At 45.7% G+C, this 26,861-nt stretch overlaps 1 protein-coding gene across 6 annotated transcripts in view; it reads left to right on the forward strand.

The window, feature by feature from the left end:
- Window positions 1-5,453: 5,453 nt before the first annotated feature.
- The window catches only part of LOC135401386 (uncharacterized), a 35,486-nt gene continuing 14,078 nt past the window's right edge, over window positions 5,454-26,861 (forward strand). For all 6 annotated transcript variants that reach the window (XM_064633769.1, XM_064633770.1, XM_064633773.1 and 3 more), the window contains exons 1-27: window positions 5,454-5,549; window positions 17,977-18,100; window positions 18,323-18,386; window positions 18,503-18,750; window positions 20,635-20,748; window positions 21,401-21,514; window positions 21,609-21,722; window positions 22,388-22,501; window positions 22,595-22,708; window positions 22,812-22,925; window positions 23,305-23,418; window positions 23,495-23,602; window positions 23,803-23,916; window positions 24,010-24,123; window positions 24,215-24,328; window positions 24,399-24,512; window positions 24,575-24,688; window positions 24,861-24,974; window positions 25,065-25,178; window positions 25,245-25,358; window positions 25,418-25,501; window positions 25,583-25,693; window positions 25,758-25,874; window positions 25,961-26,062; window positions 26,368-26,451; window positions 26,525-26,641; window positions 26,713-26,808. In XM_064633769.1, coding sequence (XP_064489839.1) covers window positions 5,538-5,549; window positions 17,977-18,100; window positions 18,323-18,386; window positions 18,503-18,750; window positions 20,635-20,748; window positions 21,401-21,514; window positions 21,609-21,722; window positions 22,388-22,501; window positions 22,595-22,708; window positions 22,812-22,925; window positions 23,305-23,418; window positions 23,495-23,602; window positions 23,803-23,916; window positions 24,010-24,123; window positions 24,215-24,328; window positions 24,399-24,512; window positions 24,575-24,688; window positions 24,861-24,974; window positions 25,065-25,178; window positions 25,245-25,358; window positions 25,418-25,501; window positions 25,583-25,693; window positions 25,758-25,874; window positions 25,961-26,062; window positions 26,368-26,451; window positions 26,525-26,641; window positions 26,713-26,808 — 2,977 coding nt within the window. In that variant the 5' untranslated portion in view covers window positions 5,454-5,537. The remainder of the gene's footprint in view (window positions 5,550-17,976; window positions 18,101-18,322; window positions 18,387-18,502; window positions 18,751-20,634; window positions 20,749-21,400; window positions 21,515-21,608; window positions 21,723-22,387; window positions 22,502-22,594; window positions 22,709-22,811; window positions 22,926-23,304; window positions 23,419-23,494; window positions 23,603-23,802; window positions 23,917-24,009; window positions 24,124-24,214; window positions 24,329-24,398; window positions 24,513-24,574; window positions 24,689-24,860; window positions 24,975-25,064; window positions 25,179-25,244; window positions 25,359-25,417; window positions 25,502-25,582; window positions 25,694-25,757; window positions 25,875-25,960; window positions 26,063-26,367; window positions 26,452-26,524; window positions 26,642-26,712; window positions 26,809-26,861) is intronic.

A 26,861-nucleotide genomic window follows, 5' to 3' on the forward strand; every position in this document is an offset into this window, starting at 1 on the left:
GCCACAGATGACATACGATCATCATTCTTTCGCAAGAGCGCACGTTACTTATTGCACAATACACAGCAACGAGGAAAAGGGAAAATTCACGGAGAGGCCTTCACTGCTCCTTTAAAGTGTGGACTGAATCTCGTGTCCACAGAACCCTACTACTACTCAGGAATAAGGCGTCTCGGTCGCACTATCTGCCTCGCGTCTGGCAACACTGCAATTCGAGGGTCCGAAAGGTCCACCTGTCTCCTCTCCACACGTGCACTGTTGCTAGGAGACAGATTCTAGAGCAGAGCAAGGGTCTCAAAACGCGGCCCGCATGCCCTTCACCATCAAAGAGAACGAACCCACCGTCCTGAAAATTGGCGAGAAATTAGGAATGTATATATCAGATTTTTTTTTCAACTTGAAACAGTAGGCAAAGGCAACAATATAGTGTGTAAATAGGGGGGTATATGTTTATTGTTTTTAAAAAGAAAAGAGGGAAATGTGTAAATAGGGGGTGATTTCAGCGCTCCAGAATAATGGTTTGTGGAGCTTGTCTTTCTTGAATCGTTTTTTTTTTTTTTTTTTTTTTCATATTTTGAGTACCCGATTTGAAAGGCGACTTTGTGTGGGATGGCTCCACAATAACTACACCGCTCCTGCTTTTTTGTTTATGCTTTTTTTAATGGTATATCACGGCATTTCATGGTAATTACCGCCATTTCTTTGCTGTGTGGACTTCCATGACGTTGTGTAAGGTTAACGCGGCCCGCAACTCGATCTGAGTTTAAAGCCCCTGCTTTACAACCTGCGGTGACGTCAGCTCTGGGTGAAGAATCCGAAACTACGCAGCTTCGCGGGTTCTTCGAAAATTCCTGGAAGCGCGCTATGTTCACTGGTAGGATTCATATTTTGCTTAGTGGGTCTTCGAGCGAAGTTGATTTAATAATACGAAATAAACTAAATATATACTATATATGTATGTATGTATTAGTCCGCAGTGGCATTTTGGTGCTTCTAGTTCTCGATTTTTGTGCGTGGCCTTGGTGCCATTGACACCAGTTGGAAGCACGGCTCTCGAGCAGCACGGTCTGTTTGCGCCGCTTAAATAATCATTATACCCGACATTATTATGCGCGTTAAGAGCCCCCACCTTTAGCGTGCGATTCGCACATCCCCGGTGTGAAGAGGAGCCGCGTGAGCTCCGCCGATTTCTGCGTGCGTTCCGAGAAATCGTGGTACCCGTGTCGGAGCAAGAAAAAAGTTCCCCCGGAACCAATGGGGTATTAGCACTTCGCTTTCGTGAGGTTAATAAAGATACGAGGGTGAAGAATGTTTGTTGTGCACAGTGCCCCGTCAGGGTTGCATGGCTTGTAAGTTACAGCGGTTCAAAGGATGTTCAACTCATGGAACTCCCCAAGAATCCTCACGAAATAAAGTTGTTGTTCAACTCATCAGCAAAAAATAAAATAGAATAATTTCCTGTTTATGCGAGCAGGCGAACATAAATGTTTGGTCCGGTCCCAACTTTATCAGTTTATAGGCGACCAGGTAAACAAATCGACCACGTACTTTCGTTGTGTCGCTTATGCTGGACACTAATGCCGGCGATTTTTCTCTGTAGGGAATGACTTTGTTTATTAGGTGTAACATCCTATTAACAAGTATTAGTAGTGAAATCTTTCGTGCGTCGTTTGTTGCTTGTCGAAGCACAGTGAGTTATCTGATATCGGTAAACAAAACTGGAAAATTGAGAAGCAACAAAACTCCTTTTATCCATGAACTAGCTGCGCTTCTCCGACGCTTTGTCGGAACTAGCTTTGGATCGATTAACATTATATTCCAACGAACGCGTCAGAACATAAATTCTCGATTCCTATAACAAATTTCAGGTGTAGAAAAATTGACCAGCTAGGAAGGAAGGTCGATAAGCTTCCCTCGTACTACCGACGTACTATGTGACGTTTGCGTCAAAAAACATGTCGTCGTCAGCATTGGTGCAAGAGGTTTAAAAGACAAAACCAGCTCAGCCAGTAAAAGACCGGTGCACCAGATTTTCACCTTGCAGCCCGCAAAGCAAAAGTCGGGCAACTCTTTGGAGGACAGAGACGTCCGTGGGACGTAGCTTCGTTTCGTCCGTAGGCAGAGGCTTTAATCGGATCCCGCCCACGGTCCCTCCGGCTGGTACCCGAAGCTTCTGGAAACTTCGACGCTTGTGTTCCTCGAGGGGAGAAAGACAAAGACAAAATGAGTCAGGAGTGTTCTTTTTCTCCATTTTTTCTTTTTTCTTCTTCTTTGCGACCGCCTAAAATAAGAACCATCTCTTCCCACACCTTGCGTATATTCGTGACCAAAATTTGTGCATGTGGGGACAATTCGTGTGATGTGGTGTAGGTTACAAAATTTATGCGTAGATTGGTGGATAAAATACGTGGAAGTATCTGCTGTTTCGCGAACGACCAGCGGCGTGGCCGAACGGGTTAAGGCGAAAGAAATTAGTGATGAAAGAAGGAAGTCACTGAAAAGTTTAGCCAGCTGTAGGACTCGAACCCACATCTTCTGGGTTACCGGTCCAAGGCTCTTACCAATTACCATTAGGGCTCTGAAGACACGGAGGTGATGGGTTCGAATGCTACCTCCGGCGGTGCTGTCTGAGGTTTTCCCCGGGTTTTCCGAAGACCTTCCAGACGAATGTGTGCACAGTTCCCCCTGAAGTCGGCCCAGGACGCATACTAATCCCGCTGTCCCCCACTCCTTCCTGCTGTCCTCTCTCCATCTGTCCACATCTGTACGACGCTCATAGCCACAGTTGCTTCGCATCGCTAACACGAAATCAAAAATGTTTCGCGAAGGAGTGACGGCCCATAAAAGGAGAAACTTTTACATGCTGTTTCAAAATTCTATTTTTAAGCCTACTGGTATGGAAAGCGCTCCAAAGTAATGGTAAAAACTCGTCGAAGACAAATACGTTGACCCCCATAATGTTCAGTCGAATAGATTTCGTAATAGGATTCTATGACGCGTTAGCCGAAATGCCCCGTATCTTGTATGTGTGTACAGGTGAACGTAGTCGCCTGAAAATGTTTAGGCAGCAGTATAACTGAATAAGGCTCAAGCTTTTGGTGAACGCAGAAAATAAATGCAGTTAAAATAAATAACGCGCGCACACGAAACACAAAGCAAAAAGAAAACTACCATTATAGTATAATTCAACTAGGGTTACAGTACGCAAGGTACCTCGATATAGCGCTTACCTGTTTCATTAGGTCTTTTTTTTTCTTTTTTTTAAGCAAGATTAACTGGCTTTTTTGCAAATGCATTGCCGCGCTATTGGAAGCATAAAGTAAAATTTTAAGAGCAAAAACAAAGTCAAGTGAATGTGCGCGCCTGGTACACATGTCTGGAAGCTCGCTGTAACAAGAGTGATAGCGTAAATTGTTGTCTGAACCCGACCGTTATTCACGAACTCGGATTCGTACCCATTTTCATTGGAAACCTCGCACTCTGGGAGCACTCTGTAATCGGTATATGTTTGCAGGATACCTTTGTGTTTTGATCAATGTACTATGTAAGAGAGAGAGAGAGAAACGAGCTTTATCAATTATCATGATGATGATGCGGGCGACTGTCTCACACACAGAATATCATGCAAAGTTTAAGAACTACGTGCAGTGCTTGGGAGTAATTATCATGGTCGGAGGATTAAAATGGGAAGTAGTTGCAAACTAGGGAACCCGGAAGCTGCAATTGCGCCCAAATTTCATTCTTTTCTACTTAGAAAGTGACACCGACGTATTCTCTGACACCACGTTACGTCAAATAGTTAAGTTTTATTATTGGCAGCAACATCACTCGTCCTTCTCTTACACGTTGTTGAGCGACCTCCAAGTCTCCGCACATATGTATACAGTATAACAACAACGGAAGCCTCCACACCCTCGTACGTCCCAACAACAATGACTCCACGCTGAGATCCCTTCTCTCTCGAGACGACCCAAAAATTGCGAGTCATGCACGACGTGTACTCAGATCTCACCAGGCGTAGAAAGCAGCACCTGCCCTGCACACCCTATACCAATGCAGACCCAGCGGGGGGAAAAAATAACGTCGAGGAAGCATGTCTCCGTTAAGGGGGTGTCGGGGGAAGGTCAAGGTTTTCCCCCGCAGAAAGCTTGAATCACGGTCAACCTACATGCAACCGCCCCCGAACCTTATTTGGACGGGAGTGGTGGAAGTATATACACACTTCGAGGACCAACATCAGCGGTGGAGAAAATGCAAGGAAGGGTAGTTTTCGTACGAGATGTAATGTCGCAAACGTATTGTCTTGCAGCTGAGTATGCGGAAAAAACGGTTCACTGCACAAATCAAATATCAGAGCGCACGTTAAAAGAGATAAATTTGGTTGTTTCATTTCATGCTTCACATCTTTACGTCGCTGTATCCACTGCAACTACAGTTCCTGTTGCTGGAACTTGAATTTTGCTTTATATTTATTGTTCGTGTGAAGTGAACAACCTTCGTAACACGCCATCTATATCTTATCTTGTTGTTATATACATTCAATGCTTTCCACGCCGAGACTGGGAGAGGACACGGGTTCGAATCCTGTCACCGGCTGTGCTGTCTGAGGTTTTCCCTGGGTTTTCCGAAGGCTTTCCGGACGAATGTCGGCACAGTTCCCCCTGAAGTCGGCCCAGGACGCATACTAATCCCCCTGCCCCCCTCTCCTTCCTGCTGTCCTCTCTCCATCTGTCCACGTCTGTGCGCCGCTCATAGCTACAGTTGCTTCGCGGCGCTGACACGAAATTTAAAAAAATACATCCAATGCTACGACAATTACCAATACGCTTTGAAGACAAAGTTGTCACTTTGATATGTGTGGTAACATTACGTGATGTACGCATAGTACTGAACGCCAAAGTGCCGAGGGAAAAAAAATCATTTTTCGGCGTGTTGCACTTGGTTAGATACAAACCCTTCAAAACGCGTACGCGTCAAGCTCTGACGTCAGGGTATCGAGAGCTACGGCCATCCCCATTGGTAGTCGTAAGCACGTCACGTTCTCCCGCACTGCCTTACTGGTGGAGACGCTTGCGGTGATGTCAGAGCCAGATGAGTTTCGGCATTGACGGAGCCGCTTTTCTAAGCGTCTATTGCCACAGTTGCTGTTGAACTTGTAATGCAGGTTCATACAGATGCAAATAATAGTACATAATTATCCGCCATAACTTGGGACGAATTGTCTTGAGTACCTTTCGTACCAGCGGACGTAGTAGAAGACATGGGAAGTCGCTCTGATTTGCATTCCGTGTCATTCACACAAGGTTGTTGATGAAGTTTGGTTTTCCTCGTCCAATGAGAAAAAAGAACCCCCCGACGTCACAGCGAGACGTGAACAATGAAAGAGGAAATGAGGAGAGAGGACGGACGGCGTCCGCTCTCACTCGGGGGCAAGGGAGAAAAGAAACGTGGAAAGGATCGGCTGCTGCTCATGAGAGCTGCTCTCAGTCTCTTTCCTGGACTCTACGATAGAGGAGTGATTTTACGGGGCGGCCACAATGGTGATCAAGGTGAGCTCTACTCACTGACCGCTCATAGGAAGCACGTGCGTGTGTGTGTGTGTGCGCGCGCGTTACGCGCGTGCAGTATGTAACTAAGCGTACTATGCGTACTAAGCAACGTCTTGCCAAATTGAATGCCACTCTTTAGTTTGGATGGATTGGACAACGTGGTATAAGGAAATTCGGACAGTTATTACTCTCGTATAGTTGTTGGGAGGGGGGGGTTGCGATACAGATTTAAAGGTTTCTTTATTCTGTAGCTTTTTTATATATCGTTCCTTTTGGTTACCGCAACGCAAACTTAGGAAAGTCTTCTCTACGAATGAAATTCGGAGTGATTTTTGAGTTGGGTTCGTTGGGTATCTGGCAGGAAGGCCATTATCTAATGTAATGGGATAGGTACCAGTAACGCTTGTACCTATGTGATCCACACATAAAACGGGACAGCAGAGGTATTCTGTAATATGCAGGACAGATAATATTTAGCCGAAAAAGGACATCGGAGATGTCTACTGCACGTGAACTTTGTGCGTTACAACTAGGTTTCCGCGGTTTTAATAGTCGGTTTTAACCGAAAACATAGGCCGATATTACTATCATTCGGTTTTATCCGAAAAACGCCGAATACAAATGAATTTCCGAGGAAAGATTAGGGGGATTAATCGCTGCAATAAGCTCAAATAAATCTGCCCTGAAATAAAAACCGAAAGCGCATAACCCTATAGTTATAAATAAATTTTACATATTTGCTGCTTAGAAATATTTGTATTCAAATAAAATATTAACGCACTGTATATTAGATATCACATACTCGTTAGCAATACAAGGCTACATATAAAAAATCTGTCATTTAGTAGGTCATATTCGCGCTGTGTCTGCCAATGTTGGCGAACATCTCGTTATGGCTGCGATAACGTTATCAGAGAAAGCGTTTGCTCTAAACTGCAGCTTGTGAGCTTCTCAGTGTTGAATATATGACCAGCAGTGCCCATAATGCAAATTTGTACGTAACTTTGTCAAGCTTAAAAAGGTATTCTAATATGTTTTTGAAAAAGGCAAGGAGCTTTCAAGGTGTGTTTGGAAAAGTTCTCCATTAAGCTTTCTTCCCATATCTCTCGGATTGTCGAACAACCATTTTGTGCTTGATGGTTGCCTGACAGCATTCACCTATTGAGCGTCCAATATAAATAGCTTGTCTCCCTCTGTTTGTCTGTAGGCGATAACGCAAATCGATATCTAGCTATTCCTTTTCGTCGATTTGTCGGTTGCAGAGTGAAAATCAATCCTCTCCAGAAAAAGACGAAGTTATAGATAGAGAGATAAACGTCCTCGCCGACGAGATTTGGCGCCTCATTTTTGTTGCGCCAAGAAACGCAGTATATATGAAACCTATTTTGCGGCCAAGGAATTGCAATAAGTGTGGTCCCCCGAGGGAAACTTCGTTGTTTATCACCTTATGCTAAACAGTGAGAAGGTTCATATTCGCTACTCTCTCTCTCTCTCTCTCTCTTCCAATATCTGTTCTCCAGACGGAATAAGCTTTCGGCGGTTATAGTAAGATAGTGACGCTTTTATTAGCTTTTTAAACTATCTGACGATGTTATGGTTGGTAGTGATTACCTTTTTTCTTCTTTCCTGGGTGTCAATTGATGACACACAGGTGATGATTGGTCGATAGATGCTGCATCCCGCTGGCACGCGTCTGGAATTGGACGATATATTCACACATTCTGCAGGCGTTCAGGCTTAACCTATCAGTATAAGTACCAATAAACTAAAAATTGGGGGAGGGAGATACGTTTATTAAGAAAAAAGACAGGAAAGGTCAGCCAGACGATGGGATACTTACAAAGTATACAGTGTACGGACTTTTTTTTTGCTTTTCTTTTTTGCGTTACGTAGCACGCAGGTATTTTCTTTTCTATTAGTTAATGCTTTGGAGTACTGTGGAAGAAGACGAAAGAGAACAATAATTGGAAACAGGAACTCGCAAAATTATTTTTATCGTTTGATATCGCCTCAATAATAAGAACATGTTTATGTGACATTATACGATGTGAAATACTCATCGAAAGCGAATTGAAGCCCACAGCAAAATCATTTTTTCGAAATCTGTTTGGCGCATGATGCCCATAGTCGCTTATCGCCTCAATACCTCAACGCGTCACATCACATTTTCCCGAAATAAAAAGGGGCACACGCTGTTTTATAAATTTCCGTGGTACGGACGCTGTGTTCTAATAAAAAATATCCACAGTACCATCAGTATTGCTTCGATGACTCCACGAAGACGGAGGATGGCAGAGACCGCCTGTTATATGAAATCCGCGTTGTTTCTTTAATTCTCAGTAAAGTACCTTTCGTAAGATATGGTGCTTGAAATAGCCTTTACGTTATATTCCTTTCGTCTTCTGTTGTGAAATACCAGATATACGAATAACTTGATGCCAAGGACTCTCGCTCAGAAGTGCGAGCTTTGGATTCGTTTCGGGCGGTACACACAAAAAGTCATTAGTCATAATTTTTCGCGACCGTGTACGTGTCGATCGCCAGCCGCAGATAATGCGCGTTGTTTTACTGACAGTGCGTGACTTACTTTTGTCCTCGTCCAAGTTCCGATTAGTGAAGAAGTTACGAGAGGTCCTATTAAGGCAGGTGCAAGCCAAGCTACTTCCCACAAGCATCTCCCGCTCAGCTGACTTTCGCAACGGCTCTCAAGGCCGGTCGGTTTCTCTCCCGAGGAAGGCGTGGTGACTATTTGCATTGCCTTCTGTCGTATAGTACGAGTACTTTCTTCCTCGAGTCGTGTCTATGTGGCGCCTATAACAGGTGGTATGCATTTTTTTTTTTTTTTTCATTCATCTTGTGGGAAAATAGCCCGTGGGCGTCCTATACGAGCGACGTCTCCTCGTATTTCTCGGAAAGTCTGTTGTTGGTGTATATTGGAGCATCGTTTGAGAAACGAATTTGAAATCGAGCGTGTTTGCTGCGCTCACATATGTGTGCGGCCTTGCAGATTACCTCGAAGTGAAACATTAATGTCGCGAAAAGAAATAAGCTCGGGCATAATATACGTTGCGAACAAGTGGTTACTGGGAAACAGAATGAGTAGGAGAATTTTTTTTAATCTACCCACTAGGATAATGATTTTTAGTCAAAGAATACAAAGCAAGCTAGTAGAAGTAAAGTCTCTTGGAGTAGCCGGCTCCCATGTTTTGTAGGAGCCACCATCTCCATATTTTTCTTTTTAATTCCAACTTCAAAGTCTCGTGCACCCAAGCTTGCAGACGAAGGTGACGATTATAGAGTATGGAGATGATGATGATGACGATGGTGATTGTGCCTCACAATATCCATACAATTTCATGTCGTCACCTGGCACGACAGTGACATGTGGATTTCAAAAGATACAAATTAGGCTAAGTATAACGAGCAGTACGTGCTGTTTCGCATCAAACATTTCGAAACTGAACGAATACGCCATTATATTGAAACAGTACTGTCAGCGTATGTACCTCGCGACGTAATAACTCGGATTATTATTAACAATTGATTAAGTAGAATGCCACAGCAGTGCCGCATGTCTCCACTAGAGTTACAGTTAGTACTTTGCCGCTAAACTGTTGTCAGTTACATTTTAATGTCGCATTTAGTGCATTGCTAAGAAAGACTCATCTGAAACCCGGAAATGCTTTCGTTTTTTTTTTTTTTTTTCTCCTAAAAGGTGTCGGCTTATAGCATGTCATATTTGAAAAAGAGGAGCTATAATGAACTGTAGACATGCTTCAGCCAGAACTTACACGAAAAAACAGAAAGAGAGAGAAAGAGAGAAAAGAAGGCGGACTTGAGCCTGTGGCCAAACAGTAGCGCGCTTCTTGTGACGAGACGCACCCAGGATAATGACAGAATTGTGCTACGTCATCATCTATGACGAACTGTACAATTGTGCAGTGCCACATGCATCAACACTATCCCCCCATAAAGCTAATACACACCTCTATCTCGAGCAACGCCTTTGATGCACAGAGCGCAAATGAGTTTTGCCTATAACAAGCAGCATCCACCTGCGTGCGTTTGTGTGTGTCTGTGCAATGGCCAAGACCTCGATGCGTCCCGACCAGTAGATTCGCCGCTGCCAACAGACAATAGAGCGACGAGCAGCATCGCATACATAGCAGCAACAACACTCACATTGCCTTCACGCTTTCCTGACTCTTCACTATGAAAAGAGGGCATCCCGTTTGTTTCGACGCACGCATAATGTCCCGAATGTGTTTTATCATTTCAAGCGGAAACGTAGAGGATTTTTAAAATTAAAATTGTTGACTCTGGATCTAGACTGTGGAAGGTACGCAACTAAACGCTTGATGAAGTTGCTCAAGAAGACTCAAAGAAGACTCACAAAAGAGATGAATTGTATCGCAATCCGTAATTCGCTCGATACGTTTTCGTGTGTTTTGCGTGAAACCTATATGTTGCCGCAAAGAAGTTGTCTCTCATTGCGATATTTTTTTGCTATCGAATGCGACTATAACCATGCAACGTCACAATGAAAGGAAAAATAGTATGAGTATGGCTACTCCGGGGTGTTTCTCTCAATGCGAGGCAGAATAAACAGATATCTCGTCTGCAACATAAGTACAAGTACACGAAAGTTGTACATGTCTTCAAGAAATGTCATGTGAGGCTGATATTGCGACAAAAGAAAAGGAGAAAGAAACAGAAAAACGCGTGGCTTATTTTTTAAAGAAAACTCATTCAACGCAACATTCCCTTTTTGAGTATGGCACCCACTAGTAAAAAAAAAAAAAAGATGATGAGAGAAATAAAAGAAAGACAGAAAATATCCTTCCAGCGCCGTTCAGCCTGTTCCGAAGAACTGGATTCCGCCAACGTCTTTTTCTCATGACCGGTAACCCATCCTACGACCAGATGCGCTATAGCTAGCATATGGCATAAGAATATCCACCCTTCTTTTAAACAACATTCGTGCCTCCCTAATGGCGCGACGACGCCTATAGGCAACAACCTTATAGACGCCGCTCACTTTAAACATCGTGTGAAGGCACACATCACGCTCTTCTGCCATCCTTGCCATGAGCCGTGCTTGCCTCGAGACAGGCGCGAAACACGAAGCCATGTTCTAATCACGTTAGAATACATGACGATTTGCACACCGCACGTACCATTAACGTAATGTACTCCATTTAGAAGGGTGGTGCTGATTTTACGTCCATAGCATCCTCTCCGTAAAGAGAAAAGGGGAAAAGAGTCGGCAGAACGTTCCAGTAGCCAAGCTGGCATTACGCCAATGGTATCGGCGTGACAAATTCGATCGCATGTGACGTAACGAGGGTTGCCTTTGGAATTATGGGTAATTTGCTGCGTAACCGATAATAAGCGCCGCCTGCTGGTGATTTCGTGTAAAGCAGCTCCCTTTGAGACTTGTCACGAGCGCATATAGTAAAGTATGAAGGTTGGAAGTGTTTGTGTCTCGTGTGATACTTCGTGAAATGGTTTACCTTGGAAGTCGCAGCTGAGAATGCGGAGGTGTGCAAACTTCCTCGAGTGTTGTGATCAGAGTGGAAGTAAAAAGAAAAAGAAAAGAGGATCCTATCGAAGGCCACCGAGGTGTTTCGGTTAGTGCAACGTTGTGTGCTCACTTTCAAACATATTGACAGGCATTTCAGTTGCACGTGGCACTTCTAAAGTATGTTATTCGGCGCTTCGTGTTACAACACGTAACTGTTATGCTTCAGAAATAACACCATAGTTGCAATTATTGAGGCATTTAGGTTTCGAACAGACATTTTGGGTAAATAATTTGAGCTATATGTAACTGCACGCTATGCAAGCAACATCATCATCCACACCTTAAAAGGACAAGGGCAATGCAGCGCGATACAGGTTGAAGTACCAGTGAAGTACAGTTGAAGTACCAGTGAAGTACAGTTGAAGTACCAATGAAGTACCAGCTAGCTCCAGCGGCATAATGGTTAGGATGATCGCTTTCCACGCCGAGACTGGGAGGTGACACGGGTTCGAATCCACGCACCGGCTGTGCTGCCTGAGGTTTTCCCTGGGTTTTCCAGCAGATTTTCCAGAGGAATGTCGGCACAGTTCCCTCCAGAAGTCGGCCCAGGACGCATACTAACCCCCTATCCTCTTCTCCTTCGTGCTGTCCTCTCTCCATCTGTCCACGTCTGTATGCCGCGCATAGCCACTGTTGCTTCGCGGCGCTAACAGGAAATTTAAAATTTTTGGGGTGCGCATGCATATTTAGGTCCACTGTAATACACTGCTGTGTACAGCGACGTGTCGTTTCGTGCGGCAAGCATCGTAGGATTTTAAATCAGTTAAGTCCGCACGATGAGTCTAATGCTTTTCCATTCATTCTATATAAACGGGACTGCTCGGCAGGCTCGGTCTAATAGGTTACTTCCGAGGTACTGCGGAATAAAATTGATTCAAGAATTATCTGCTGGAACATAGTTGGATTGCAATGAGGAGACATTTTCACATATTAGAGCCAGAACAGTCGTTCCCTCGCACGCTTCCCTTGTCGAACACTCACGTCGCGTCATTTCTGACACCCACACGTTAGAGGCGACGTCCTCTGCGGTGCGTTCTACATCACCCACTCGACGCCCTTGTACGGGTTATTCGCCCACGGTCCACCCAGGAGGCATACGCCACACGTTCTGGTGGATTTCCTTCCTTAACCTAACTTTATTTTTTCCAACGTACTAATGATGTAAATCGGTGTCCCGTTCTCTTATCTTATATCTTCGTCGAGGCGTGGCCAGTGACAACGCCCCCTGGGCACAGAAAAACCTGCTTTGTGCCTATACGATGTCGTCTGCTTCGGCTAATCGCCGCAGACGATTTCAAACACAGGCTTTCTGTTGCTACCACTGGCTAAGAAGCGGCTCGTTGTGGCTCATCTCCATAGCTACGGCCGCCGAAAGCACGTCATGATTGGCGGACGTCTTTATATAGGTGGCGTTGTATGCGCAGTCCGCGTAGAACAGAAAGGTCGTGAGCAAGATGATTTGTTATTCTTGATTCTTCTTCTTGAAGATAAATTGACGTAAGGATTCGGCGAGGCATCGCTGAAACAATCATGTAGGTCCATAACCCGTATGTCATAAATTTGTACGTCTCCATTATATTCCTATAACTATAACCTATAACCCAGCACCTATATTCCGCTTCAATATCTGATAACAGGGGGCACAGTGGCAAATTCTAGGGAATTCAAGTCGTCGATTGAGTCTGCCGTTGACTCTGATGGGATCAAGCAGAATCACGAACAAGCAGATTCGCGACAATATAAGCTCGCTACACCTTCATGGTGCATCCTCGTATACCGCTGAGTGTTTGAGAAAATACCTCGTAACTAACAGCGTGCTCTTATGTACTCAACTAGTAAGCACAGACTATACGAGCATACCACAGGCTATCTAGCACATGTTATATCAATAGACGCCCGGGAAGCCCGATAACATTTCCCTATGGTCTCATAGTTGTATGAAGACAGAAATGAGGTTATGTCTTACGTCAATGCGAAATCATGAATGGTGTAACATCTGCTTAGTATACGGACCGCCTTAAATGCCCCCATTGAAGGCGAACACTGTATTCGTTAAGGAGGGGACAAGGTCGGTACGCAGCAAAGCATGCATAACGCAACTGTCTTTTCTCTGCTCTCGGTAATTGACTGCACTGCTCTTTATTCCAGCCATTAATGCCATTAATGGGCGGTGCTTCACGAATGTCGCAGGCAACAGTTTGTTCCAGAAAGTCTTGAATGTGGCAGGCTTATCACAAAAAGGTTAATGGAAAGTAGCTTCCGCCGTCATTATTGGGCATGAAAGGACGTTTGCATACAGCATGCCGTACTGAGCGTTCCCACAGTTCTGCGGGCGGACAACAACAAAAACAGATACACTGATGATGATGATGATGATGAGGGAATTGCGGGGGAATATATATATATGTACACAACAAAAATTGTATTAGTTGTGACAGCGTATCTTTAATCGTCTTGCTCCCTGGGCGAAAAATTTGCCCAGCAAATTACTAACATTTCTTTTCAACTCTCTGGGGCTGCGTCTAATGACCTTGAAGGTTTCTCTCACACACACACACACAATGTTACATAAAATCTTCCTGCAGCAGTCCGTGAAATATGTATGTATGTGTGTATGACTTTTTCGTTCTTCTTTTTTTTTTTTTTTTTTAATGGTCCCCAGTTGTATTGCAAGATGACTCCACTGATTCCTTCGATTGTTTCCGAGGCCGACCTTGGGCCTCACATATGGTTTGCTCTTACCAAATAACAGAGATCTGTCTTTTTAATTGCGTCACTCGTCACACTCAGTTGGGAAGATTGGAAATACGCCCCTGATTACGTTCGCACCTTTTCCTATTCGCTCCGAGATCGAACGGTGTCGGCGCGCTGCGGAGAAACGATGAACTACCGTATAGTGTGGATAGCTTCCTCGCGTCGTCTGCGTTTACACGTTCACTCCGCGTTCAGTGCAGTAGGTGGTGCATTGGGAAACCGAACGGTATCGTACCATCGCGGCACACGTGATCCTCCTGTGAATAATATACACAAGAATTACGGAAAAGAACCATCAACTCCGAACATCGTCCGCCATGTTATCTGCACTAGAAAGATGACCGGTGTCGCCCCCTATAGGTCGATTTCGCAGCTATTATGGCTACCCAAAAGAGTATGTGTTCGCGTTGTAGTCGTGTCACTGGTCGGAATAGTGTTTTCTCGCGTCGTATTTCGCAAAAGACATCACCACCTAATGTAATGCGTGTGGTTGGTTCGTCTCATGAAGAACTTCTATCCTAAATTTGTCGAGACTGGGAGGTACCCGGGTTCGAGTCCCGGTGCCGGCTGTGTTGCCTGAAGTTTTTCCTGGGCTTTCCTCAGGCGCTTTCAGATATATGTCGGCACAGTTCCCTTAGAAGTCGGCCCAGGACGCACAATCTCGCAGGGCGTCAGTAGTGACGTTACCCACCTCTGTGAGGTCGACAACGGCGAACCCTTTCACCACCACCACCACCACCATCCATCCTAAATTATTTTATGAAACTGGTACCGTACTTCAGAAAATCCTGATGACCGTGCATCCATTGAGCGTCTATATACCGGAGGTGCGTAGTTTAGCAAACGGAATGAAATTTTTCATCGATCATGTCAAAAGCAATCAAACGCAATGAATATACGTGTGGAAGAGCGTGCTTAGTCGTAAATCTCCAGCCATTTGACATTCTTGATGAGCACTCCCTAGTATAGGAAAAGCGAAAGCGCGGAGAGGTATTCGTATTTCAATGCCTCGATCTCGAACTTTCACAGCGCGATCGTCATCGTTATATTTAAAGTTCGCGCCAAAGCCGCTTTGATAGATAGGCTCGCTCGAAAGCCTGACAACGGCAAGCCCTTTCACCATCGCCATCAACACCACGACGGGTCGAAGTGGGATAACGACCAGTTGAAGATGAAGACGGAAAGTGTTAGCCGATAAGTTTGTGTGCTCTTCTTTTCATTAATGCCAGGGTACGTGGGTGGCAGAAATAATGGTGGCGATAGCACGAACAGAACAGTATTTGTGCGATTTCTGGCACGCGATCGAAAAAAGTTCGACCACCCCTTACCTACTCGTAGAGTAGTTCATGTCCCCCATCAGGTCAGCGGACTACTCTGACCATGTCAGCATATAACGTCCACCACAACTCTGTGCACCCTTTTCTAGCGGCACGGAGTGCGTGATCTACATATTCTATAGCAACACCGTTCGTAACAAACACTAATGAGAGTAACAGGCTCATTATCTGATACGCCGTTCATCTGACACGATTCCGTTTTGCCTTTTGTCTACTCGTTCCACACTTTCGTAAACGACCCGGCAGCATGTACACGGGTCATGTAGCATTGCCTCAGGTGGGCGAGGCGCCGTATTTTTCTAAAGCGGGAGCACTTCCCGAGGGACCGATTGCCATTGGGAAGATATGAACAGAGTACAAAAGCTACGTCACGATTAAGAGTGGTCGTGTGCGTCGTGACCCGACGTCACGCGACCCCGTGACCTATCCGTGGTAGCGAGTGGGAAGTTTACTTCCTGGATGTATGGCTTCTTGATGGTGGCTTTGAGTTTTTCGAAGCCATGTAGCGGAGACACGCCCACGCTGAAGTCCGTGTGTTTTCGACGACATTAGGGCTAATGAGGGTGGAGAGAATGTCGCGCACTCTTGCTTTTCGGATGCGGTAGCTCTGTTCACGCAACAGCTGCGTTCCCGCGAATCGGAAACTCGATCGCTTTTTTTTTTTTTTTTTTTACCTGAGCGGTCGGACTTCATTTTTTTTTTACTTTTAATTGGGAGCTTGGCTTATACGAGGAGAAAGGAGCGCCGCTGAAAATGGAGCAGTTTAACCCATCCTTACTCACGGGAACGTTGAGGAATGAGAGTGACAGGTTTACATCGACAAAGTAGAAGTGTGCAACAAAGTATAGCTATAAAAAAAAGGTGCCCATTGTCAGTGACTCAATCGTAACGCAAAACCGCGTCATAATGTCAAAATTTGAACCTGTATTCGTTAAATAGTGTCAATGATCCGGAGCTTATGGCTCAAGGGCAGTTAAATCCCTATACTTGCCATACCATTATTTAAAAAAATATAGTATAGTGTGTGTACAGAAAAACGTGACCCGCATTTTTACATGTAACTCGTTGTCTACTTACCCGAGGAACTCCCAGTGGCATACGATGGCGTATTTATACGTGCGAAAGCTACAAAAAAATTCTGGAAGCCGTACTCAGCGTAAAAAAATAAACAGAGCGCGAAAACATCGGCTTCCATGCGTTAAAATAGGGCTGTCATGACAGTGCGTGGTAGTGGACGGCGGTCTCAGGAGAGTTATCTGCAGGCGCAGCTTGGGGCACTACCGATGAGCATCCATGTGGGACATCGTTTCGATTTCTGCACCGATAGCTCCCCTAGCGGTACCCGAACACAACTCTCCTGCGTCCGCCATGTTGCCCTATTGTGATGCACGGAGGCCGACGTTTTCGTTGCTCCGTTTATTTTTTAAGCTGAGCGTGGCTTCCACGATTTTTCTGCAGATTTCGCACGGCATAAATGCGCCATCGTGCGCCACCGGAGTTTCGTTCGTTATGTAGACAACAAGTTAAGTGCCTAAATGCTGGTCAAGTTTTTCTGCGCACACCCTGTATATGCGACTTGTTATAGAAGTCGATGTTACCGAAACTCCCACGAATAAATAATTGGGAGTAGGTTTACACGTAAGGTGAGTCGGTCTCCCGCTAATTAATTACCTCACTTAATTGCCTCATAAATCGGAGGTAGCGTCTCAACTCATTGTTTTCGTCTCCTCGTCCTTTGGAAATACTCCGCGCCTTACGTAGACGATATGCAATCACAATTCTCACGAGTTCTCGCTTACGAGAAAATGTCGCTTGTAGCGAATAGAGTTGACCTGAATCTGGTTTGAACGATCGCGTCATCTGCGAGTTCAACTGAACACGTTCCGTCATCCTGTGGGAGTCGACGGACAGATGTGGGTTATTGGCTCCGACGCTGCTCGCATTTTCGTACGTGACCACGTTCTCATGCGATGCTCGCGAAAGGTTTACCTCGGTGGCATTGCTGAGAGCCTCCTGCGTGGTCACACGTAAGAGCGTTGGAGAGGAATATACGTATGGGAAGGGCACAGACGTAGGAGACCGGTACAGACCGAAACACAAGTTACTCAATGTCCTCTCTAAACTGGATATAGGGTGCAATATGGGAGGCAAGGCGATAACGTTCAAACGGGCTTATTACGCGTGATACGGTACAGAATGCTTTTTGATTTCACTGAAAAGTCCTGTCCTGTCAACTTCCTCGTTCCGTCAGCGCTTTATTCTGAAGTATAGGTCCTGAAACAAGACTTTAATCAGAAGCCTACTTCGTACTTCATGCTAAGAAGGTCCGTACTATAAAGAAACGTTGCACTGTACGTTGTTGCTCATAAAATGTCGGGACGGACGTGCGTTTCGGCGTTCAAATTTGTAAGAAGTACGAAATAAGAAAAGTAGATAAAAAAAACTACCCTGCAAGGCTGCAACTAAAGTAGGCCAGAATGTTGCAAAAAAAAAAAAGTCAAGTGAAGCACTTACAAGCATTCATGATTGCGCGCCGTAGAGTTTGCTTTCCCGCATATCATGTCGTGCTGCTGTGAAGCACGCTTCACAGTACCAACATCGCTGCACTGCGCTACGCTACAAGGCCAGTGCCAGCAGCACTCACTTTTGCACTCGTTCACAATGCTACCTAAAAGCGCTATGCGCAAAAAAAAAAAAAGAACAGTCGTATATGACATATGTATCTCATTGTCTTTGGTATGTGTTCTTCCAGAGCGAGTTCACGTCCGGGTACTACGTCCAGCAACGACCATGGACTCCAACAAAGAGACGTGGTCCCATCTCTTCTGACTTCAAGACACCCGGACCTGGCGCATTTACCATTCCCTCTACCATTGGTGGGTGTCATATCTCCGTTCATACCACAGAAATTAGACTTTACATATATATTACTTTATATATAACAGAGATTAGAACTGTTCTTTCGCGATTATGTTGCGAGATATGCTCAGGCTGATTTCTATCAAATTGTACGTCCCGTAACGTAAAATAACTTGAGATACTGAAATATTTGTAATAAGTTGTATAGTGAAGTGTAACACTGTTCTGTGCATTATCAGGTGGCCAAATCAGCACGAATGTTACGAAAGGAGCCAAAGCACCGTCGTTCACTTTTGGTGCAAAGTAAGCTCGTGCTCTTCTTGTATTCCATTGTCATAGCGGTGACCTAAAAAAAAAAAGAGCAGCTGTTGTTTGAAACTTTGGCTCCCCTCTCATAAACGCCACCTTACATCTCGCAGAACGGAAGAAAAGAAAGACTTGTTCGTGCCCGGGCCCGGTACCTACAACATCTCTGGGCTTTCTGAAAAGGGCAAAGATACCGTAAACGCTCCCACAATTGCTACAAAACTCAAAGAACCCGAAGCCTTCAAGACGCCAGCACCAGGTGCTTACAACCCCGAGAAATCGGAAACAAGCGTTCTCGCCGCCGCTCCAAGATACACTTTCGGTGCCAAAGTAAAAGACCCCAAGCCAGAAGACATCCCCGGTGAGAGCTCTGTCTGTTTGTTTGTTTGGAAGAAAAAAAAAAGCTCTGTTGTATTCCAGCCCTCATAATGATTTAGCATTACGCTATTCGCTACGTACTTCCCGTTCTAACCAAGTGCATAGCTGTAAAAGTGGTGCAACGATTCAGCATTGTTGAGAACACTTTGTGGTTCTTCGTTACTGGTTATATGCTAAAACTTACAGCGAGCAAACCACGCAAGAGTTAGAAGGCAGCATTTCGATATTCTTCACGTGTTGCAAGCAGGACATTCGATGCGTATGAAAATTAATTTTCCCGGCTTTCATCAGCTTGCTATGTCCAATTGCTACATACGTCCCTTCGCGTCCAATCCAGCTGACTGCGAAGTGTGACGATTTGTGGCAACATATGCTACATGCATTGCTTAAGAAGAACATTGCGATGACATAACTTGAGGAGAGTCAGGACATCCGGAACTGCCTCCCGTGGATCTGCCTCTGGAGGCAGTTCATGTGGTTCACCTTGACCAGATCGTAGGAAGTATCTGTTATGGCGAATTCCGGTGGTCATTTCGTGGCAAGTGTTTTTTTTTTTTTTTTTTGCCCGATCCCGAACGGTCATGTTCGCTTAGTCAAAGCGAAGCAATCTCGCATGTTGGCGTACCGCTTTCCGAGCGCTCGGAATTTGCCAGCTAGCACCTTTTTCGCCCGGTCTCGAAACGACCGAGCAGCGGGTTGGCCAACTATATCCGGTGTCGTCACATCCGCACTGCAACGGTGGCGAGTGCCCTTATTGGCCTGCACGTCGAAGTTCACGTGATTTAGCAGAAGACGGAACCCGAAGACGAGCGACCGTGATGCTCCTTGCGTGATCCAAGTGACTAAAACCGCTAGATTACTGGCACTCATGTTCGGGTAGCAACGGTCACGTGATCCAGCTCGGGCGCCGACCTAGCAATTTCCGAGCGCTAGGTCGTGTTGCCATGAAATGACCACCCGAATTCGCCATTAGAGCTCTGCACGGGCACGTGCCCCCGACTCGGCCCGCGGGCCGGGCCGTGCTCCTTCTTGGCTCTGTGCTTCGGGCTGGGCCGTACCCCGACCGATAAAATATGCCAGCACCCATGGCCAGGCCTTGCGAGCTCACGCAGCTAATTCCGTACAAAGCGGGACTATTAGTTCATATTATCACGTGCTTGCGTAATTCCTGTGCATATTCATATGCATTAATGCATATTCATATGCATAATCATGCATTGCTCATCGCTCCTCACAATAACGCTCGCAAAGCTTGGTAAGAGGGTTATCGATTGAAAGGAGGAAACGCTTGTATAGCGTAACGGCAACGCGCTTGCCCGCTTCCATTCTGGACTTTGGTCTCGCGCTGTTGCGGTCTTAAAACCGCCAGTTCTAGTATGTTCTCTTCTTATAAATTTGTTAATAAATTTGTTTGGTTAGCGCTGGGAAGGCTTAAGTCACAGCTGGAGAAGCCAGGCCGGGCATTCCTCGCTGAGACACTGGGCCGCACCGCATAGAAACAGGAAGGCTCGGGCCATTTTTCGATGCGCCCGGGCTGGGTTGGGCCAGGAAAAGTCGGCCCTTTACAGCGTTCTAGTATCTGTCTCCGTTATTACTCCTTGTGGTACACAAGTCTCGACACTTTTTAGACACACCTCTCCACTTCATGACAAAAAGAGAAAAAGAAGTCATGTACTTCTGTCTCGCTTTTCTGCGTACGGCACCTCAAGCGGGCGCTGTCTATGGAGACTACCGCACATACAGCAACCGTTCATCGTGGAAGCGTCGTGTTCCGCACAGTGCAGCGACGCCTGCCCTGACACATTCCATTTATTTATCTTATATACGCAACTAAAGCCCCCTATCCTTATGTCCTCCCTCTGCACAGAGCTCGATCACAGCCAGGAAGGAACTCACCACCTTATTAACCGAAACCGAAGCTCGCCCCGATACACCTTTGGCTTCAAACTAAAGAGCCTTTTTCAGCCAATCGACACTCCTGGTTCGTAGCCTCCTTTTATGGCACCTACTGCACCTTTTTCGTCACATTTTGCACACCTGCACCCATATTTATTGCTTCCTTGACATTGCTCGTGAAGACGAACGCCATTGCTACATTTTCAACAATCTGAACTATAAATGTCTGAGGTTCGCTCGGATTCCTTTACGAAGTTATAGCTGTCCACAACTGCTATCAGAGATAAATGAAGTATACATTATGTATAACTGATATACCGCTAGGAGTCTTCTCGAAAGTAATCCCATTCATTTTTGCACGGAGGAATCCTTGACCACACCACCAAACCACACCACACCACATGCAGACGTGACACACATGACATATGGTATTGCAATACCTTATTTGGTATTGCAAACTATACCATATAACAGGGCGAAGTAGAAGCGGATGTCGTTCAATAAGATGTAAGGCAAAACACCGGAGCATAGATCCACTCTCTTAGTAGTATAAAGATCCACAGCATAAAGAGCCGCGCGTGACGTCAATTAGACGTCCTGCTGAAGACGTGCATTAGTTGTACGATGTGTTCGTGCACATTACACTTAGAAGTGCCGTGAAAAATATGTATATGTTGCTTGACTTCCCATGGCTGGATAAGTTACTTTATATAAACGTTTTATGGTTACCCTAAAAGCCCCGGATGCCTACCACCCTGACAAATCTAACGGTGCTGTCCACCATAAAAGCCCTTGGTACTCATTCGGTCACAAGCTGAAAGACAAGCAGCCAGAGAGCTACGATTACCCTGGTTAAGTATTGCATACACTATTCATCTGCTTTGCGACAGACAGTGAAGTTATCGTAGCGCATGCGCTGAAACCTCGTAAATGTTGCATCTGCAGCACCCGACGCCTACAACACTGAAACATCAAGCTGCATCGTGTTCCCCAAATCCCCTGAGTACATCATAGGACAGAAGCTGAGAGAAAAGGAACCCGAAGTGTACGATAATCCAGGTTAAGTTACGTTATGCTAGCCTCACTATTTAATAAAAGTCACGAGCAGAAAGCAGCACTGAGCGATAGGAGCAATGAGGTGACTTTTAGCATCGCTCGAAATCCTGCCTCGTCTGTCAAGCTGTCCACCAGGAGTCACCGTGCGAAATATTTTCGCTCTGCGGTGCGTTATAGCTGTGCAATCGAATTTACAAAAAAAAAAAAAAGAAACGGTTGGAGAAAGCAACCGCGTACGGCCGACACGATGCTCTCGTGACGTGGAGAAGACTCCGTGCCTTGTTTCTTCGTGTGTGTTTTTGTTCCTTCGCAGCTCACGCGCCGCTTATACATACTTGAGCTGTGTCGCCGTACGTCACTGGTCACGTGAGGGGAGTAACATACGTCACGACATCCTCTCGTTCTGTGATGCGTTCTTTTCACGAGGAGAAGGATTTCTCAAAGGTCTGCGGAACGGAGCCCTCGCTCTGTAGGTCACCTGCGCTCATCGTTCTTTCGCAGAAACTCATTTTATTCGTTAGAAAATACTCTGCACCGAAAAACGAAAAAAAAAATTGCGGTCACCTCAGTGCTCCTTTAAGACCTCGTAAATGACTTGACGCTAACTGTCGGCTACTACGTGAAAGAACACCGTACATTGACTTCCCTGAACTTTGTCTCACTCACAGCCCCCGACGCTTATGACCCGGACAAGTCAGATCCAATCGTCCATATCAAAGGACCGCAGTATTCCTTCGGGTGCAAGCTCAAAGATAAGACGCCAGAAACTCACCAGTTTCCCGGTTGAGTAATCGTTTCTCCACCTTTATGGAAGATATGTACCGAAGGCTCTGCTAAGGGGTGCATTATATCTTGAGTACCGCTTTAATCTGCAGGCCCCGATACGTATAACCCAGAAACGTGCACCGAAGCGATCTACACCAAACTGCCGGAATATTCCTTCGGATGCAAATTGAGGGACAAAGAGCCAGAAAGCCACAGATATCCTCGTTGAGTATATATGCTTCTTGCAAGCATAGGCACACTTCATTTGACAAATATTTTGATGCCGACGAGTAATTATGGCGTTAATTGTTTCTGCGCACTCTTTAGCTCCGGACGCATATGAACCAGAAAAATCGGATGCGGCAGTCTATCACAAGTCTCCTCGTCACTCGTTCGGATGCAAGTTCAAAGAAAAAGAGCCGGAAGTTCACGAATACCCTGGTAAATTTTTTGCCAGTTCCCCACACTCTTAAAAATGAACTTCATCACATAGCACGCTCCAAGCCAACCATCATCCCGAGTGACATCGTTCTCTCACACGATTTGTGGAAAACGGGAGTCGTACGCCTTTTTGTGACAATTAACATTTCTGCATAAGTGTCACAAAAAGGCGTACGCCTCCCGTTTTCAACAAATCAAGGAAGGGAACGATATCACCCGGGATGATGGTTGGCTTGGAGCGTGCCATGTGTTCATTGCCGTGCCGTGCATGCGTGCCATGTGGCGAAGTTCATTTTTAAGAGTGTACACGCAGACACATCGAGGTGCACGTACGGGAATTCTTTGTCTCATAAATGATTCGCTGTTTTCGAGAATACAGCACCCGGAACGTACGAGCCAGAAAAGTCGGCAAGCAAGGTCCTGTCTTCGGGTCCGACGTTCTCAATTCGCATCAAGTTGAGAGCAAAGACACCCGAAGCCCACCATACGCCTGGTCAGTTCCGTCATCGCGCCTCGCAAAGGGCATCTCCATAAGCGGTGGTGCTAATGTCATGTCGCCCGTGCTATAGGTCCTGGAACCTACGACACTGAAAAAGGAGACGAAAGCGTTCATCCTAGAGCGCCCAGATATTCCATTCGCAAGAGACTGAAAAGTCCTGAGCCTCAGATAAATCCCGGTCGGTATTGTATGGTTTTTTCGAGCATATCCTGCACTGGCACTGACCTTCTTCTGCACATCGTGGTTGATACCACAACGACGCACCTTATCTTGCACAGAGAGTAGAAGCCTTCTTTCACATTTTCATTCTAATCATACGTTACACGGTACTCATTTATGTTGAGGTTATTGAACTCTTTAAACTCCTTTGCGCCACAGCTCCGGGAGACTACAGACCTGACAGAAGCGACGCCATTGTCTTCCCAAATATCCCTAGTTATTCTATCGCCTGCAAATTAAAAGACAAGCCGCCGGACAACGTAGAATACCCTGGTGTGTATACTCCCGATTGCGCTCTCTCTCTCTGTCATTACTCACATACTGTCAAGAACCTTGAGGTTGTACATTCTCGTTTCTTCACCATAGCTCCTGGTGATTATAATCCGGACAGAAGCGATGCCATTGTGTTCACTAGCAATCCTAGATATTCTATTGGCTGCAAGCTAAAGGATAAGCCACCTGAAAACATCGAATACCCTGGTGGGTGCTCGCTCACTGATACAGCACTCTCTTCTTGGCGATACCGTCTACAGGCATTCTGTCTGCAATACTCTTTTACTTGACGTCATAGCTCCAGGAAACTACAACCCAGACAGAGGCGACCCCATTGTGTTCACTAGAAATCCTACGTACTCAATGGGCTGCAAACTGAAAGATAAACCACCGGAAAACACGGACTACCCTGGTGGGTATTCGGTATTCCGCAAAAGGTCACACGAGTTTAGTCCGCCCTGTGTTTGCACCCCGTACCGTAGCACCCGGAGACTACAATCCAGAGAAAGGAGATGCCATCGTGTTCACAAGCAACCCTCGATATTCATTCGGCTGCAAGTTAAAGGAGAAGCCACCAGAAAACGTGGAATATCCTGGTGGGTGCGTCTGGAGTACTGTGTCACAAGTTACGACACAAGTTATGCGATTTTTTCTACAGCTCCAGGAATGTACAACACGGACAAAGGAGAAAGAGTGTTGTACCCAAATGCCCCAAGTTACACAATGAGATCTCATTTGAAGGTACCAGGACCGGATAGCAAAGACTTTCCCGGTTAGTAAAGTTCCTGTGCATCTGAATAGAATGCAGTTCCACTAGAATAAAGGTCCGCTAGTTCTTGAGCCAGTTCTCTTCCAGCAAGAGAACAACAGACACACACAAAAAGAATCATTAGAAGCACAGAGTATAGTTCTCTAAGAAATGCTTGAACTTCCACAATTCTTAGCACCTGGAAGCTATAGCCCGGAAAGAGCTGACGAAACCAGGTTTGCCCGATCTGCAAGATATTCATTCCGAGTCAAGCTCAAAGACACGTCCTCCCAGTCCATAGACATTCCAGGTCAGCGGTCATACAACTTGAGAACTGCAGGGTTTAATGAGTTTTCATTACAATGGCTCTACTACATGTGGCCATCTTCATTGCAAACAGCTCCCGGAGACTACGACACCGCAAAAAGCGACAACCTCGTCTATTCAAGCGCACCCAGGTATTCTTTTAGGCGCAAACCCAGGGAACGGCGGTCAGATAACGCAGACTTTCCCGGTTGGTGCACTTTCTCTATTGCATGTGCTTGAGTCCAGAAAGACAGCTCATTATTGACGCTTTCAGCTCCGGGGGACTATGGTTCAGACAGGGCCGACGACAGGACATTTACCAGAACGTCACGCTATTCTTTCCGGTCGAGAGTGAAAGATCATTCACCAGAAATGTTCCGTTATGCAGGTGCATGAACAAATAAGTCATTTATTTCGCTTGACTTTAAGAGGCTATTCTAAATTTAGCGTCAAGAACGTACCAGTTAGACAAAGGGGACAGCTCCTTGACGAGGTGCAAGTCCAGAAGTCCGAGGAGAAGTCGAACACCCGGTTAGTCTAGAAGAAGTGACGTGCGCTGTAAAACAAAAACAAAGACTGATCATGAGATCATAATCGACATCGTGGTTTCAGAGTCGAAGCAGGACACTGAAAAAGGCACGTCAGTCACAAGGTCTGCAAGTGCTGCTACTGTCATCAGTAGGAGAAGCGAAGGAAGGTCTAGAAGTTCAGACAGCCTACATGGTTAGTTGTAATAATAGTAAGCAGTGTTTCTAAACGATGAATGAGATCCGTTACGGGGGCGCAGAAATCGATGCCAAGAAGGTCAACGCAATCTTGGAAACCATGTCTTCCAAATCGCGAGCAAGGAGTGGATCGCTCAGGGGCTCTTTGCCTCGGAGACAAAGAGTAAAAGGCGCAACGGGTGCGTTTTGTTCATCTCTCTCCTTTATCCATTTATTTTCAAGCATTTAAGGACACGTACCGCCTTTCGAATAATTTTTTTTGCAGATGGAATTGAAACGGTTTCAAAGACGGAATATAAATCTCAACAGAAACTGCCAACAGTACAAGTAGATTCCTCAAGATTAAAAGACACCAAAGACGCAACTGGTTCGTACTGGAACATACCTTGCATGCATCGAGACTTTTTCTGGTCGTATTCTTAAACGATCCTCTTCTCGATGCCTTGCTTCGACACCAGTGAGGGGAGAAAAGAAGCGCTCCTCCACTTGAGGAACCATATTGAGGGCTTCGAGGAAACGCCGGCGCTGCCATCTACGACTCGAGGAAAGCGCCAAGATTTCCTCGAGGTCTGGAAGAGCAGCTCGAGTAATATGTCGAGTCGAGTATAGTTTAGGAATACGGCCCTTACCCTCGCCACTTAAAATAACCCTTGTCTCTTACGCGATGTATAGAAACCGGTACCCCTCAGTTGTCGGGATACAGTCGCTACATTACAACCACAACCCATGCTGGGCAGAAGGCAGATGGCAATATAGGTCAGTAGACGCTTACCTATCCACACGAACGTACATATAGTGTGCGACCTTGTCCTAACACGTACGCTTTCAGTCATTAAAAAAACACAGTCAAGGTCTCCAGAAGGACCTGAGTTCTGGAAACCTCCCTGCGCCAGTGCGCTGTATGTCAAGTTGCACCAGTCCGCCAGCCAACCTGTTGTTTCCACTGGTGTGTACACCTGCATGGCTGCAGTAGCCGAAGAGAAAGTACTGCCGCTTATGTCGTTTTGATTCCCACAGTGGCTCCAACAACGGATGAGAAGTCAAAATTTCGCTCGGCAGCTAGTCTTCTGTTCAAAAAAGGGCTGGCAGGCTTCATAGGCGAAAAGACTCCAGGTAAAAAGGAAAAGGTTGTTTTCGTTAGGCGCAATAGAGGGACTCATAATTCA

The sequence above is a fragment of the Ornithodoros turicata genome, chromosome 7 (assembly GCF_037126465.1).
Source record: "Ornithodoros turicata isolate Travis chromosome 7, ASM3712646v1, whole genome shotgun sequence".
Classification (NCBI taxonomy): domain Eukaryota; kingdom Metazoa; phylum Arthropoda; class Arachnida; order Ixodida; family Argasidae; genus Ornithodoros; species Ornithodoros turicata.